The sequence below is a fragment of the Neofelis nebulosa genome, chromosome 6 (genome assembly GCF_028018385.1).
Source record: "Neofelis nebulosa isolate mNeoNeb1 chromosome 6, mNeoNeb1.pri, whole genome shotgun sequence".
NCBI lineage: Eukaryota > Metazoa > Chordata > Mammalia > Carnivora > Felidae > Neofelis > Neofelis nebulosa.
This window is the reverse complement of record NC_080787.1, coordinates 37,525,834-37,541,862: the sequence shown is the minus strand read 5'-3', so window position 1 is coordinate 37,541,862 and position 16,029 is coordinate 37,525,834. Positions and strand designations below refer to the sequence as shown.

At 50.9% G+C, this 16,029-nt stretch overlaps 2 protein-coding genes across 2 annotated transcripts; both read right to left on the bottom strand.

Moving 5' to 3' along the window:
- Positions 1-37: 37 nt before the first annotated feature.
- On the bottom strand, positions 38-2,822 carry RPL10A (ribosomal protein L10a). Its single transcript, XM_058733685.1, has 6 exons — positions 2,702-2,822; positions 2,264-2,338; positions 2,092-2,172; positions 1,587-1,735; positions 553-725; positions 38-240 (listed from the first exon to the last, which is right to left on the bottom strand). Exons 1-6 carry the CDS (start codon positions 2,704-2,706, stop codon positions 70-72), a joined length of 654 nt encoding a protein of 217 aa, XP_058589668.1. The 5' UTR covers positions 2,707-2,822; the 3' UTR covers positions 38-69.
- Positions 2,823-3,728: 906 nt separating this feature from the next.
- On the bottom strand, positions 3,729-15,961 carry FANCE (FA complementation group E). Its single transcript, XM_058733682.1, has 10 exons — positions 15,506-15,961; positions 11,224-11,845; positions 10,598-10,642; positions 10,240-10,299; positions 9,802-9,945; positions 9,314-9,437; positions 9,024-9,102; positions 7,622-7,688; positions 6,253-6,378; positions 3,729-4,266 (listed from the first exon to the last, which is right to left on the bottom strand). Exons 1-10 carry the CDS (start codon positions 15,751-15,753, stop codon positions 4,165-4,167), a joined length of 1,617 nt encoding a protein of 538 aa, XP_058589665.1. The 5' UTR covers positions 15,754-15,961; the 3' UTR covers positions 3,729-4,164.
- Positions 15,962-16,029: the final 68 nt, after the last annotated feature.

The following is a 16,029-nucleotide window of genomic DNA, read 5'->3' as shown; positions in this document are numbered from 1 at the left end:
ACTTCCCTCTCCCCTAGTCACAGGCAGACAGATAATGGCAGGTAGCACTAGGGTTTATTAAACTGTGCCTTAGTACAGGCGTTGGGGCTTGCCCATGGTGCTCTTGATGTATAAAGCCCGGACATTCTGCCAATTCTTCTTGAGCAATGACACCAGGAAATTGACAGCTAAGTGGATGTTATACACAAGCTCATCATCTGTCATCTTCACGTGGCCAACAGCCACTGCCAGACACAACACCTGTGGGAAGAGTAAAGTCAATCAGATTGGTGGCTAGATGCAACAGAGTAAGAGAGTAGGCACAACTACAAGCCAGATGGTCCAAATTGACCTCCAGTCACTAATAAACCTACTCTGACCCCAGGCCAGGAAGACCAGGGCTATGTTAAAAGCTTCAACCCTGCTCAGTGACTGTGACATGTCCTAAGTATCTACAGAAACACAAACCAGGGCTCCCATGTAGAGAATTCAGAAAAAATAAATGGAAAACTTATTTAGAGAACTCCAGGACGGGTGGTACTTAACCTATGCAACCCAGCCAGCCTTCCTTACCTTCTTCATCTGGAATTTGATTGTGGACTTCACTTCATCCACTTTGGCCACCATATTCTCATTGTGGGTCAGCAAGGAAGGGAACTTGCCAGCCTTATTCAGGCCAGGGCCCAGGATTCGTGGAATCTGCTTGATCAGAGACTCAGAAGCCAGAAAGGCATCATACTTCTTGGCTGGTGAAGAGAAGCAGTTGGATGCTTAGGATCTGGCCCCTGAAGGCAACTCCAACCAGGGCTCTGTCAACCCACCACGAAGCGGCCCCTAACCACCCTGCTAACCCCTCTCTCCAAGTACCAAGTCTTTTTTAATCCTCTCACTCCAGTTTCTCTATCCTCTTGAGTTTTACTGGTCCAACATTCACATGAAACCTGGTCAGAAGCCCAGGCTGACCCGCCCTCATGTTCAACAGAAAATACACATGCTCGTTAAGACTGAGTTCAAATCCTGCCTTCCTACTTTCTAGATTCCCAGTAAGTAGGGCACCTATTTCCTACCTGTAAAATGCTTACACAAAGGATAAAAATGAAAAAGAAATCAGTTTTAAATAGAAATCCCTAGTCAAAACATACCAGCACCTGACTAGTCCATCTGTGAGAGCTAACCCAATTAGAATCTTCAAAGCCAACATAAAAAGGAACATTTAAAAGGTTAAAAATTATCATAAGTCAACTAACCACAGCAGATCCTTTCCATCACGATTCTACTCCCTCTCCCATCATTTTAAAAATCCAAATGGGGGGGAGGGGGACAGGGGCACCTGGGTGGCTCAGCCGTTAAGCTTCCTATTTCAGCTCAGGTCATGATCTCATGGTTCAGGAGTTCAAGCCCCACACTGGGCTCTCTGCTGTCAGCGCAGAGCCCAATTTGGATCATCTGCCTCCCTCTCTGCGCCTCCCCTGTGCTCTCACTCACTCTCAAAAATAAACATTAAAAAAAACAAATAAATGAAAATCCCAATGGCAGAAATACCACTCTCCTACCATTCCCATGGGAACTGTCTGCCCAAATACAAAACCACAGCAAGCCACACTCACCCAGCTTCTTGACTAGCTTTTTATTCTTGTTGAGTTTCTTCAGAGCCTCAATGTCCATGTGGGGAATATCCACAGCCTTCGCCTCATCACAGTGCTGCTGGTCTCCCAGCACACATACGGAGAACTTGGGGCGGGGAGTGGACTTAAGCCTGCGTTTTGGAGGGACAGAACAGGTCAAACCCAGCCTGGGACTCCAAGAGCAGGTGAAGGGGTCTGGGATCGCTGCAGCCACTGAGCCTTACCCAGAAGGTCCACATTCACCAACAGCTAGTCTGGCTTCTCAAACTAGCCGGCGGGCTCGGCCAAGGCCTCCCCACGCCTCCCCTCTTATTTTAAGACCCAGGGTGGGGGTCCGTCCAGCCACGCCTGCCCGGAGCAGGGGGTCTGAACTACCCAAGCGCGTCAGTGCCGCACGTGCCCGCCGCCTCGAGCTCAACCGGGAGCCCGAAGGGAGGCGACGGGCACGGGGTCACGGAGGGCTGGGTGGGATCAGAACGGTGCCAACCTGACGGTGCCCGAGAAGCGTTTGTCCTTCTGAGGATCATAGTTCTTCAAGCTGATCTGCAGCTCCACGGTCTCCAGAAACCTTAGAGAAAGTAACAAAGTTAACCAGCCGCCCGCGACTGCCCAAGCCACCGCGCTCCGGGCCCGCCCTCCCCGCGGAGACGCGCGCTTACTTCCTGCGCTTGCGCTGGTTCCCGTGCAGGACTTCCCGCACCGCCTCGTACAGGGTATCGCGGGAGACTTTGCTGCTGCGAGAGAGAATCAAGACGAGCGATTAGGACCCGGGAGGCGCCGATCAACACCCTCGGCGTAGTCAGAAGTCTCAGGCTTTGAGACGGAGAAAGGGTTCACGACGCACGCCAAGGGGCTTCCGGACACCAAATCGGGAGCTTTGGGTGCGATAAAAGTGGAGGCCAGGAGGAAGAGATACCTTCCTAGCGGTCGGGCCTGGCGCTCAAACTCGAACGCCGGGCCTGCAGGGCGGCGTCCGGCAAGAAATGCCCCTCGGCGCAGTAGAGGCAAGGATCCCCCCGTTTCAGCCCGCAAGTCTCCCCCCACCAAGGTGCCAGGGGGCGAGGATGAGTGTGGATGGCTCCGTAAGTGCCACTTACCTCATAGCGCCACACACAACAGCAGGAAAAAAGAATAATTCAGTTCGCGCATGCGCTCAAATAAGGCTCCTGTTCTCGCGAGATGTAGCTTTCCTTCTGAGCGTGAGGGCTGGGACACGCAATCCCCGGGGAGCCCAGCCGTTTGCGGCCGCTGGAGGGCGCTGCCGCGTGTTACACAGCTAGAGTAGCTCGAACACTGGGAGATAGATTTCTGCGGTCCTGGGAGCCCCGTGGCCCGCGAGGAATATTCTCGTGGGCGCCAGCCACTGCCAGGCACTTAATAGGCTGATACTGGGTACCGCACCGTAATGGTCGCTGAAAGCATGCAGTTCCCCCATGTTTGTCTCTCCAACCTTTTCTACCCTTTTCCTCCGGTCCTGCACACCTGGTTAGGGTCTCAAAAGCGGGTTTTGCTCCTAACCTCTCCCTCACCATCTTGCTCTGGGGCTCAGGGCTTCCAGAGGACGTTGTGAGAAGGGAAATGTCATGAAACTTCGGTTCCTGGCCCCTCAAAGCCTGCAGTGGGGAAGAGCTGGGAAAGTACTGTAATGAATTTTCACTTGATAGCTGATTCAATGTCATCTACCCGTTAAGTAGTTACTATACACAAGGTGCCTCCCTAGCTACTACAACACACACGGCCAGCACTGCACAACCCTTTCTGCCCCTTCCTCGGTCCAACCGGCCCCATCCTCTTCTCTGCCCATAGAAACCCCAGGAGTCCTACAGACTCCTCCTCAAAAGCCTCCAGCTCCAGACTGAGCTGCACCCACCTTCACGGCCCCATTCCCCAGTGGTCAGTGCACACTTCACCTATTCAACAGACAGCTCTGATAGGGCCGAGGTGAGTGGCATCACACCATATCGCACAGAACTGTGAATGAACGAACCTGAGAACTGTCACCTTCCCCTCACAGAGGATTTCACCAGGAAAAAGATGCCCCTTGTCACTGAGTAGGTGGGTGGTGGTGGTGTGTTGGTTTCAACAAACACCCAGAGTTAATAGGAAGGCAGACACTGCTTTGAATAAGACATTAAACTTCCTGCTTTTTATTAAATATCTGCTTTTTAATAAATTATTATCCAAATCAGAAAGAACACAGAGGGTCATAACATACACTTGAGCATAAGATATTTGTGCTGAGCACACAGGTCACCTACAGGGCTCCTGAAGCATCATTCATCTATTCTGTGTCTGCTTTGACTCTACTGAGGCCTATCAGAAAGTTTCTGTTCTGGCAGCCTGAAGTAGAAGTGACAAGGAGTGAGCCCATCCAACCCCTCTAGCCCAGGACCCTGCCTGCTGGCTGGAAGGCCAAGATGGCCTCTCTGCATCCTGGAGCAGGGATGGCAGGTTCCGCCATTAGCCCCAGGCAAGGGGTCAGGGAGAGGTACTGGGGGCAGAAGTATCCTTCAGGAAGCTGGTGAGGGAGCTCCAGGAGTATGGTCCCTTAGCTGGATGGTCAGGGAGCCAGACGTCTCAGGGCAGCTTGCAGGGACTTCCTCAGAAAAGTGGTGTTGAGCTCTAGGGCTGTGGCCAGGCCCAGCCTCTGGATTTCAGTGATCTGGGGAGAAGGAAGAATAATTATCAGGACTCCAGCAGCTGATCCTTCCCTTTCCCCTCTGCCTCAGGGCACTATTTAGGAAGGAGAGAGGAATCTAGGACACCAGGACAATGGAGGAGATATCTAAACCCATTATTCTACTATGATTAAGTAAGTTTTCGGGTTCAAGTGAACCAGGGGTCAGATGTTAAGTGTACAACTTACTAAGTCAGCCACATTTAAAAAAAAAACGTTCATATATTTATTTTTGAGAGTGTGTGCATGCACATGCACCCAAGCAGGGAAGGGACAAAGGGGGAGACAGGAAACAGAAAATCTGACAGTGCAGAGCCTGATGCAGGGCTCAAACTCAGGAACGGAAATCATGACCTGAGCCAAAATCAAAGAGTCTGATGCGTAATTGAGTGAGCAACCCAGGCGCCCCCCTCTAAGTCGGCCATGTTAATAACAGTTGACAATTATTGGGTGCTTTCTATGTAGGAACACTTTATAACCATGACTTCATAAAATCTGTACAACCCTATTTTATTAAAAAAAAGTTGTTTTTTTTTTAATGTTTATTTATTTTGAGGGAGAGAGACACGGAGTGTGAGCAGGGGAGGGGCAGAAAGAGGGAGACACAGAATCTGAAGCAGACTCCAGGCTCTGAGCTGTCAGCACAGAGCCTGATTCAGGGCTCGAACTCATGAGCTGTGAGATCATGACCTGAGCCGAAGTCAGACGCTTAACCGACTGAACCACCCAGGTGCCCCCCTCCCATTTTACAGAATAGAAAACTGAGGGTCAGAGATACTCCATTGTGACTGCCACATTCCTTCTGGGCCAGTATTTCTTCCCTGATCTGTTGCTACAACCTCCTGACAGATCTCTGCCCTGTCTTCTCTTGAATCCCCACTCCTTACAGATGCCCGAGGCTTCTTTATAAAATGTACATCTGACCAAGACACTCCAGCTGAAAGCACTAGGATAACTACTGATGCCTCACATTGGAGGACCTTCTTCCAGGATCTACATAGGGTCTTCGGTGGATCCAGGAGCCTCCTGAAATTGTGCATAAGATGTGTGTTCATGGTTTCATTTTTCTGAGAGGATCTATAGCTTTCATCAAATCATCGGATGGGCCTGTGACTCCCCCAAAAAGGTAAAGAGCCAACAGCCAAGGATGCCTGGCCTTCAAGATAACTCCATGCTCCTCATCAAATCCTACAGCATCCTCCATAAGATGCTAGCATGGCCTGGCAATGTGAGTCTCAATTTCCTCATCTATAAAATGGAGCTAATAATGGTACCTTCTTATTGGGCTAACACATGGAATAAACTAGCAAGTTAGCATAAGCAAAGGGCTTAGAACAGTGCCTGAGACTGAGCAGGGGCTACGCAATATTAGCTCTCAGTATTTTAACTCTAGCCTTGAACCTCACCCCAACTACCATCTGCTCTCACGTTTTTAGGCCTCAGCTACAGCAAACTACCTGTAGACCCCTTGGACACTCACTGCTTAAACTGTTTCCTTTGCCTGAAATGCCCGTTCCTCAGTCTTGGCCCCTGACCACCATTCACCCTTTCAGAGATGAGAAGCCTGTCCCAATTCCCAACCACAAGCAGGGTTTAGTTGCACCCCTCTTCCTCTGCCACCCAATGCCCGGCACCCACACCTCTCACCTGGCTCCTACCAGATATTACAGTGATCTGGTTATCATCTCTCTCCTGCCTCATTAGCCTGGCACTGGTGGAGAGTGTCAAGTCAAGGACTGGGACTGCGTCATGGTCACTATTCATTCCCCAGTGCCCCATACAACATCTGGCCCACAGCAGTGTTACTGGGATGAATGAACTCCTAAGCAGTCTCATTCCCCAGTCTTAGGCTTGAACTCATAGTTTCCCTGGCTAACACTCAGGGTGTCTTCCCCAGCAAACACTAGACACACACCCTCGTGGCACACTCAGAGCAGCGGGACCAGCCCTCATGGCCCTACTGATACTCACATTGGCCTGATACTTGGTCATCACTGTCAGCATGAGCTTGGCATAGGCCACGGACGTGGCGGCTGCTGGCCCCTCTTTACAGAGCTTCTCCATCAACACACTGAACTTCTCAGGGGTCATCTCCACCTGCACACATTGGGAGATGGGACAGAACAAGAAAGGGCCCCGGATTTAAATCCCAATTCTACCACTTCCTAACTAGGTAACCCCGGGAAGGTCACTTAACCACACGAAGCCTCAGTTTCTGCATCTGTAAAATGAGGTTCATGATATCTAATCCTAAAGATGGTGAAAAGGATTAAATGAGATAATGCACATAAAGCCTGGCACATAGGTCTTGGCCTGGCTTGGTGATTTAAGGTATAAAGGAATGAGGAGTCCCAAGGGGTACTGCCAGCATAGTAACAATAGCTCTCCTTAATAATAATGTAATCGAGGGGCGCCTGGGTGGCTCAGTCGGCTAAGGGTCCGATTTCGGCTCAGGTCATGATCTCACGGTCCGTGGGTTCGAGCCCCGTGTCCGGCTCTGTGCTGACGGCTGAGCCTGGAGCCTGTTTCAGATTCTGTGTCTCCCTCTCTCTCTGCCCCTCCCTTGCTCATGTTCTGTCTCTGTCTCAAAAATAAATAAAACATTAAAAAAAAATTAAAAAAAAAATAATAATGTAATCGATATTTATTATGTATCAGGCACTGTTCTGAGCACTTTACACCAATTATCGATTTCAACCTCACCCCAACCTTGGGTGTCATCACTTCCATTTTGTAGATGGGGAGACTGAGGCATAAAGAGGTCAAGTCAACTACCTAAGTTATAAAAAATGAGGTAGAACTTCAGGTAGTGATATGGAAAAATTGCCAAAATATACTGTCAGGTTAAAAAAGCAAAGTACAGAGAACTGAGCTTGGTGTGTTACCATCTATGTAAAAAGCAAGGAAAAAGTGAACTTAAACACATGTCCTTATACAGAAAAACCCTCTGGGAGGGTTCCCCTGGAACTAGTAACACTGACTAGCCCTGGAGAGGGGACATGGATGGCTGGGGGAATATTTTTCACCATATCCTTTGGGCTTTACAATTTTTGAACAAATGAATCTATAACCTATTCAAAAATAAAATTACATTTATACACAAACACATCAAAAAGTCCCTCCCCAAGGCCACACGGCTAGTAAGAGGCAGAGCTAGGACTCACCAGGCAGTCAGCTCTCTGCTACCAGCCTTTCCGGCCCCAGGACTCCCTTACCGTCAGGGGGCACCTGTTCTGCTTGCCCCTCCACCACTGGAGGGATCAGAAACCCGGGAGCCCCACGCCCGGCCACAGCATTGCAGCACTTCTCGGTCCACCCCTCCCCAGGGCAGCCTGCTCACCTGCCGTTCCAGGAGTGACTGCAACACCAGGAACGTCTTCTCTTTCCAGGGCAGCTCCAAGATCTGTCTGCAAAAAGCACAGGCCCCAGTGAGACCGGCCCAAGCCTGGGAATCCATTGCTCCTACCCCAAGGCAGTGCCAGGCACTGGAGACAGCCAAGATCCCCAGCCAACCAAGGAAGTACTCAGAGCCCCCGATACTGGCGGCCATTCAGTAGCCAGCCCATACTCGGTGCTGGGAAGACTACAGCCCAAGACTCCTGGAAGGGATGGTGAAGGATTTGGCGTGAGGCGTACAAAGCTTCCCTGAAAAATAAGCAGGAGTGGAGAGAGCATCCCAGGTACCAAAGGTGAGGGTGAGCCAAGGATGCAGTGAGATGATACCTATGAAGGCTTTCTAGAGAAGGCGGCATGCCCTGCAGAGCACAGGGAAAAAGTAGACCACAGTGGGGGCCACTCTACTGTGCTTCCTGTTCCACCGCACAGTCCTCTGCTTGCACGCACGGGCAGTGCATCACATGGAAACAGTGTGGCTTCGTGGGTAGACGGTCTTGAGTCAGATCCCAGGCTGTATCCCTGGCTGGCTGTGTGACCTCTGACCACGTCCCTTAACTACTCTGAGCTTCAGTTTTTCCAACTCTAAGGCAGCAACAGCACCTACCTCCCAGGACGGCATGAAGACTGAGACAATGAACCTAAAGCATAGACAATGTACTCGATAAGTGGTGGCGGACGTTGTTTTTCAGGCCGCCCCCTTCTCATGTTACAGTTAGCGTTTTACATTTCACATTAGTGTCCAATGGGGTTGTAGCTCCCCATTGTTTCTACATGTCTGGATTGTGACTCCCCAGTTTTAATACCCAAACCAAACACCAATTTAATAACAATCTTTGAGCACTTACTAGGGGCCAAATACTGTGCGGAGGTCTATGTGCATTACCACATTTGATATCTAGAAAAAATCCCACGGAGCGAATATCATCCCCACTTTTTTATATGAGGAAACAGGCTCACAGAGATGGAATAACCTGTCTGGATTCACCAAGGCAAGGCTGAGATTTGAAATCCTGTCTGTCTGACCCCAGAGCCAGTGCTCTTAGCCACTGTGCCAACTACACTGTGCACTACTCAGGAGCAGGGACCCCAGCCTCTTCTCTACCTTCTCCAAGGTACCCGGAATGGAAGACCGAAACCCTGGCCTTGGGAAGGTTCACAGGATGGCAACTGGCACATGCCCACGGGAGGGAGGACAGGCCAGGCAACAGCGAGAGGGGCATCAGCTGTGCAGTTGCCAGTCTTTCAGGCACAGGGCCTGGTACCCAGCCAGCTCCAACCCCAGAATGCCGGGACCCAGCCTGGCCAGTGGGAGCGGGTGGGGGCAGCACAGAGGCCTGTACACTTACCCCAGCATTAGAACCTGCGTGTCTGGCTCCAGGGCCTCGTCCTTCATAAGGCAGCAGAGTAACTCTGTTTGAGCTGGACCTGGGTAGAGGACAGCAGAACAAGGGAAGTCTGGGAGGAAATGGTAGGAGAGGATGGAACAGAATGCCTGGCTCATTACAGGGGGGCATCGTCAGGGAAGCAGCAGGTAACCTTACCGACTGAATACACAACTGCCAGGGCCACCCTGGAGTGAAGGGTGCTGGGAACAGAGAGGGAAGAACTACTGGGCTGGGGCTCGTTCCAGAATTACCAGTTCCTGGGGCCTGGAGCACGGGGCCAAGAAGGGTTCTGCAGACAGGATAAGCATACTTGGCACAGAAGGAGGTCAGGGCAGTCACGAGCAGGCGGGAGGCCGAGGAAGTCAGGGATAGAATCTACAGCCAGTGGGGAGGAAAATATTAATTAATTCATTTCTTCTTCCCTGTAATAAATGCTTATCAGACATATTTCAGATGGTGATAGACGTTACAAAGAAAAAACAAAAATTCTTTTATTTAGAACTCACATGGGAAGACAAAAAGTTCCCTTCCCCAGCTCCCAAATCCCTTCAGCTTCTGGAAGGGTCTGGAGCCCACAAAGGAGGAATGAGATGCCATGTGGAGAGATGGCCTGAAGGTCCATGCTCTTTCTGTGCCCCAGGCTGCCTTGGGAACCCCTTCTCCCAAGCACACTCTTCTGCGGGCTCACATTCTCTCCCCCACTGTCCCCAGCATGCCAAGTGTATCCCAATGTACCTACCCGTCTTAGAAAGAGGCTCTTGGTCAGAATGGTAGCATTGCTGAGGCTAAGGTCTGGTGAAAGGGACAGAAGCCAGGTGCAGAACTGCAGGAGAGCTGTGTCCGAAAGCTGCAGGAGCTGCAGCTGGGCACACAGCAGTTCCATCTGCCAAGTAGGAGGGAAACATAGACACTCGGTCTGTCTCTGCTAGGCAGTCTCAAGCCAACTGGGCAGCAGAATGGGTGGGGCAAGGACACTCCAAGGTAAGGTAAGGCAGGGAGAGCTGCCCTATGGTGAGGGTCCAAGGGCTAAAAGGAAGCACACGGTGACCCCTGCCCAAGAGACCAAAAACCCAATAAAATCCCCTCCCCAAATTCCCACACGAGGCAAGGAAACACAGATGTAAGTAGAAAAAGGCTGGGGACATATCCTCAGGCCAGGCCGTCTTCCTGGACTCACCTGGCTTGGACTGCATTCGTGGAGAAGCTGTAGCTCAACTGGAGGGGCACCTTCCAAGCCCTGGAAAGGCAAATCCCATGTTAGGGCTGGCAGAGCCCTTGGTGACAAGTCAGAGACCACCCCTTTGTCTGGCACAGTGGGTGGGTGAGGACCCTGGATGCTACCAGAGGAGAGGGACTGCTCTGGGGTTAGATGACATATCTGGACTTGGGTCAAGAAGAGCCCCTGCGGCTCTTCAGACCTTCACCTCAGACCTTCACCCTGACCCTCATTGTCCAAACAGCCTGTGCTCTCCTGGGCGTGGCTGAAATCCAGGCAGAAGGTGGAAGAAGGGCAATGGTGAGCAGGGGTCAGTTACCTCCCGGAAGGTCTTGAGCAGCTGCTGCAGCCTGGGAACCTGGTCCTGCAGAGGAGAACCTGATCACTGCTGAGTCCCTACCAGCACAGTGTGGCCCCAAGCCCAGCCCTAGCTCCCTCTCCAGAGAAGGCCCTGGGTCAGTGGGAGCTAGGGGGCAAAGATGATTTACGAAGACCAAGAACACAAAGCCTAACCTTGAAAAGTACTTAAGAACTCAAAGTAGACAAGGCCCATGGAAATCCAGCTGTCTAGATTGACCTCTCTGCACCCACCCTAATGGGGGTAAGACCCAGGCCTTGGGTCGGGAGGACAGGCCGAACACGGCACAGTCAGTCCCACGCCCTCTCCATAGGATAGCTCTGGAGCTTCTCTTCTTGCTTGGCACCCTTTAACCTCACGTTGTACATCATTAGGCCAAAGGTTCCCCACCTCCAATAACTCCCTTCCTACCTCATCCTCAGAAGCTGTGGAGCAGAGACTATATTCCCTTAACCCCACCCTCCTACCCCTTGCTCCACGGACCACAGTTATCCCAGTTGGGAAATGGTCTCCCAACCAGCTTTGACCCTGGATAAACCCCCCACTCCTGGAGGATCCCTCTAAAGCCAGCCTCCCCACCCTAGTACCTGGATAGCTTTGGGCAGCTCCAAATTCTCAGCTAGGCCCTTGGCATCCTCCAGACTCTGACCAGCCACACTGGGCTCAGCCTGGACAGGCTGGTTCTTAATGGGCAATGTGCCTCCTCCATCTGCCAGGGATTCCAAAGATTCAGGTTCATGTTTCTCCTCCTTGTGACCTTCTTCCTCCCTTTCCAAATATCGGAACCTTTTGGGGGCCCTCTCCCCCTCAGGTCTGGCAGGCTCTTCCTCTGGCCCCTTTCTGCGTTTCCCAGGCCAATGGGGGTCCTCGTCCTCCTTGTCCTCCTTTTCTTCCTCTCCAAGATCCGGAGTCTGGAGCAACTTCAGCCTCCTGCCTCCCTGGCCCAGCTGCCTACACAGGCCTTGGAGCTGTCTCTGGCAGCTTTTAGACAATGGGGATGCTCCCGCAGTCGATACCCCAATGTCTAGATCCCTTCGCAGCAATTCCCCCAGGGCCCGGAGCCAGGTGTCAGGGTCAGGGCTTTGGTCTTGCTGTGCAATCTGCAGCACAGAGAGCAGTCCACTTTCAGGCAGCGACGGCCAAACAGCCATCAGCAGGGACATCAGGTTCCTCTGGCATAACTGAGGCAATCGCAGCAGCAGTGGCTTCCTGGGGAGGAGGACAAGCAGTCAAGAGCACCTTCCTGGAAGGAGCACAGGACAGACTGCATAGAGCTACAGGTTAGATGGCAATGGACAGACAGGGTAACTAGGAGGCAGTACCTGCGAGTCAGTATGGATGGAGGGGGACAGCATGACAGTCATTCAACAAGCATTTATCGAGCGTGTATTTTACGTTGTTGTTAAATCAGCTTGAGTTCATTTTACTATTACTAAACAGCCAAAATTTCTCTGAACAATTCAATATTTTTTAAATTGAGCATGTATTCATGTATTCTATGCTAGGCTCTGCTCTTTGACATCTCCTAGTTCAGCTCAAAAATTCACGTTGAAACCTACTCTACAAAAGATCTATGCTTGTTTTACAAAAAAAAAAAAAAAAAAAAAGTCCCTTCCCAAACTTTACATAAAAATAACACCCCAGGGGTGCCTGGCTGACTCAGTCAGTAGAGCATGTGACTCTTTTTTAATTTTGTAAAATTATTTATTTATTTAAGTCTACACCCAATATGGGGGGGGCTCAAACTCAAGACCCTAAGATTAAGAGTCACATGCTCCACCAACTGAGCCAGCCAGGCACCCCTAGAGCGTGTGATTCTTTTTTTTTTTTTTTCAACGTTTTTAATTTATTTTTGGGACAGAGAGAGACAGAGCATGAACGGGGAAGGGGCAGAGAGAGAGGGAGACACACAGAATTGGAAACAGGCTCCAGGCTCCGAGCCATCAGCCCAGAGCCTGATGCGGGGCTCGAACTCACAGACCGCGAGATCGTGACCTGGCTGAAGTCGGACGCTTAACCGACTGCGCCACCCAGGCGCCCCTAGAGCGTGTGATTCTTGATCTCAGGGTCATGAGTTCAAGCCCCAGGTTGGGCACAGAGCTTACTTAAAAAGATAAATAAAATTAGGGCGCCTGGGTGGCTCAGTCGGTTAAGCGGCCGACTTCGGTCCAGGTCATGATCTCGCCGTCCATGAGTTTGAGCCCCGCGTCGGGCTCTGTGCTGACGGCTCAGAGCCTGGAGCCTGTTTCAGATTCTATGTCTCCCTCTCTCTGACCCTTCCCCATTCATGCTTTGTCTCTCTCTGTCTCAAAAATAAATAAACGTTAAAAAAAAAAAATTTAAAAATAAATAAATAAATAAAATTAAACAAACAAAAAGAATGTGCTGTGGGATGGACCAAGGCCCAAAGTAAAATAATAACACTCTAGGATGCTGTGCAGTGCTTATTCTGCAGCCCTGTGCTCTCCTTGGCAATCCCCTGGAACTCTCAAGGTTACATCAGTCTAGCTGTGACATTCCTTTCACCCAGCTGAGTTCCTGAGAGGCACAGGCAGTGTCTCCTTCCTCCATGTCCCAGTACCCAGCAGAGCATCAGCCCACATCAGGCACTTGGTACACACTTTATTGAATGAATTAACTCTCAGAATTAAGTGTCCAGACATCGGCAAGGACTACTGTGGACAGAGCAGTGTAGCCATCTGTAATGTTGTAAAGGCACGAATCCAGACGCTGTGGCAAGTCATGGGTACATCAAGCCCACCTGCCATCACGCCTCTAATCCTCTCTATGGGACTTTGCAGGGCTGCTTATCATCATACACAAGGGACACCTGGGATGAGTGAAAGAGAAAAAAATCTGACTTTTATTTCTTTGTGAAAACCAACCACTTAAGTGAGAGAGAAAACTAAAGTAAAAGTTAAAAAGATGATCAATTTGGGGTACCTGGGTGGCTCAGTCAGTTAAGCCTCCGACTTGGCTCAGGTCATGATCTCATAGTTCGTGGGTCGTCTGAGCCCTGGGTCAGGCTCTGTGCTGACAGCTCAGAGCCTGGAGCCTGCTTCGGATTCTGTGTCTCCCTCTCTCTGTGCCCCTCCCCTGGCCCATGCTCTGCCTCTCTCTCTCAAAAACAAATAAACATTAAAAAAAAATTTTTTTAAATATGGTCAATTTGTGGTAGAGGATGATTAGGAGTACAGAGGTGGGGGAGACCCTATCCTAACTTCAAGGACTTATAAGTCTTATGTGTGCACGAACCCCCTTATCAAAATAAGTGTTAAATGCACAAAATAAAATACATGAGATTATGAAAGAAACCAATTATACTGAAGTAAAGTTGTACCCAGAGACCCTAGATTAAGTCCCCTCCTCTTATTCTGTCTGGAAAAAGCCAGACAGCTGGACAAACATTTCTATGACCTCCAATTTGGGGATGCAGAAAGTCCTCCTGAGCCATTTCTTGAAAAAAAATTCAAAGTGGGGTGTGGGAAGCCAGTATTAGAACTTACACTTCTACTTACCTAAAACATAAGAAGTTAATTATCATAAATATTTAAGGTATGGAATGGCCCTTCACCTTCCAGTCTCCAGCCCAATTTTGAGGGAGGGGTATCCAAGTGTGCAGAGCCCCCTAGAGGCTGAAGGCAGCACCTCAGTCACTTTTTAAATTTTTCTGTGTACTTTAATTATGATAATTAAAGGAATTTATGGATACGGTATTGTTTTTTAACAACACCAACCTCACTAAATGGACACACAACTTATAAGGATGACTGAAAAGAAACTGAATGCCAGTAAATGACGCACACCAAATAAGAAAATGGCAGAGCTGACCCTTCTAGCAGAAATTGTCACATTAAAAAAAATTTTAAAAAAAAGTTCAAAGTCATACCAAAGACTATAATTATCAAAAACACCATCCTTAAGAAAAGTGATTTTGCCCTAGAATGTACACTGTGCTTTGAAAATTCGACATTATAAAGCCATTCCAACAGATGGTCCGTTTTCTCCCCACGTTTTAAATGTCTATTTTTGTATACTTTATAATGTGCGCTACTTTTTTTTAAGTTTTATTTATTTATTTGGGGGTGGGGCAGAGAGAGAGGGTGAGAATCCCAAGCAGGCTCCACCAAGTCAGCACAGAGCCGGACTGGGGGCTGGATCCCATAAACCATGGGACCATGACTTGAGTCCAATTCAAGAGTCAAAGGCTCAACTGACTGAGCCACCCAGGCACCCCTTGGGCATTATGTTTCCACTTGTGTACACTTTGTTATAGGTAGGCATGCGTTCCATTTCTTTAGAGATGGGAATCTGCGAACAGAATCTATTTGAGCCCAGTGTCGTCTTTTTTTTTTTTTAAATACTTATTTTTCAGAGAGAGAGAGAGAGAGAGAGAGAGAGAGAGAGAGAGAGAGAGACGGAGCGTGAGCAGGGGAGGGGCAGAAAAAGAGGGAGACACAGAATCCGAAGTAGGCTCCAGGCTCTGAATCGTCAGCACAGAGCCCGAGGTGGGGCTCGAACTCATGAACCACCAGGAGCTCATGACCTGACCTGAGCCAAAGTGGGACGCTGAACCAAACTGAGCCACCCAGGCGCCCCCGGCCCACTGGCTTCTAATTACTCATTTACACTCAGCGGAAGGCGGGTGTCTTCCAGGCGGGTTCGCGGCTCCGGCCAGGCACCCAGCAGGTTCTCAATAAAGGTCTGTTGGATGCTCCTCCCTACAGGGTGCGCGGCAGGGACGACCGGCTGAGGGGAACCAATTAACCGCTCCGGGATTCGGTCTCTTCATCTAGAAAAGTGGGCGGCGCCAGCCCCTGCCTCACACGACCGTGGAGAAATGCCGCGCCCCACAACCAGACGACTTACAGCTCAAGGCGACAGTCCGGGCCCTCCACGACGGGTTCCTCCTGGCACAGCGCCTCGAGGACGTGGCCCCAGCCGAAGGGCTCCCCGCCGCGACTGCCCAGCGCCCGCAGCAGGCCCAGGCCGCGCCGCGCTCCATCCGGCCCGGCCTGCAGCGCCTGCAGCAGGAGCCGGGCGGGGGCATCCAGCTGCGCCCAGGGCGCCGACCCCGAGCCCTCAGGCAGGGCGGGTGCAGCCTCCGAGGCTGCCATGCCCGGGACCCGGGTGCTGCGCCAGCTGCCGATCTGGTTCCTGACCTCAGTCTCGACAACTGGGGAAAGGGAGCAGGACCCCAGCGCCTGCCCCGACGCCGCGGAGAGTGTCCTCCCGCACCTGCCACACTCTGCGCTCGGAGACGCACACTGAGCACCACCAGCCGGTGAGATTCGCGCCCAGTGTTAGAAAGGTACCGAGTGGGGTGTGGCTAGGGGCGGGGCCGGACGTGGGGCGAGCGGCCTGGGTAGGCCGGAAGGGGCGGGGCTAGCAAT

Excerpts from the sequence above, each read along its gene's own strand:
- RPL10A (XM_058733685.1), bottom strand. Across the intron at positions 2,173-2,263 it reads AACCAGCGCAAGCGCAGGAA|GTTTCTGGAGACCGTGGAGC; the intron begins GTAAGCGCGCGT and ends ACTTTCTCTAAG. Across the intron at positions 1,736-2,091 it reads CGCTTCTCGGGCACCGTCAG|GCTTAAGTCCACTCCCCGCC; the intron begins GTTGGCACCGTT and ends TCCAAAACGCAG.
- FANCE (XM_058733682.1), bottom strand. The coding sequence starts at position 15,753 with ATGGCAGCCTCGGAGGCTGCACCCGCCCTGCCTGAGGGCTCGGGGTCG. Across the intron at positions 9,946-10,239 it reads ACGAATGCAGTCCAAGCCAG|ATGGAACTGCTGTGTGCCCA; the intron begins GTGAGTCCAGGA and ends CCTACTTGGCAG. Across the intron at positions 9,103-9,313 it reads GCTCCAGGCCCCAGGAACTG|GTCCAGCTCAAACAGAGTTA; the intron begins GTAATTCTGGAA and ends TCCTCTACCCAG.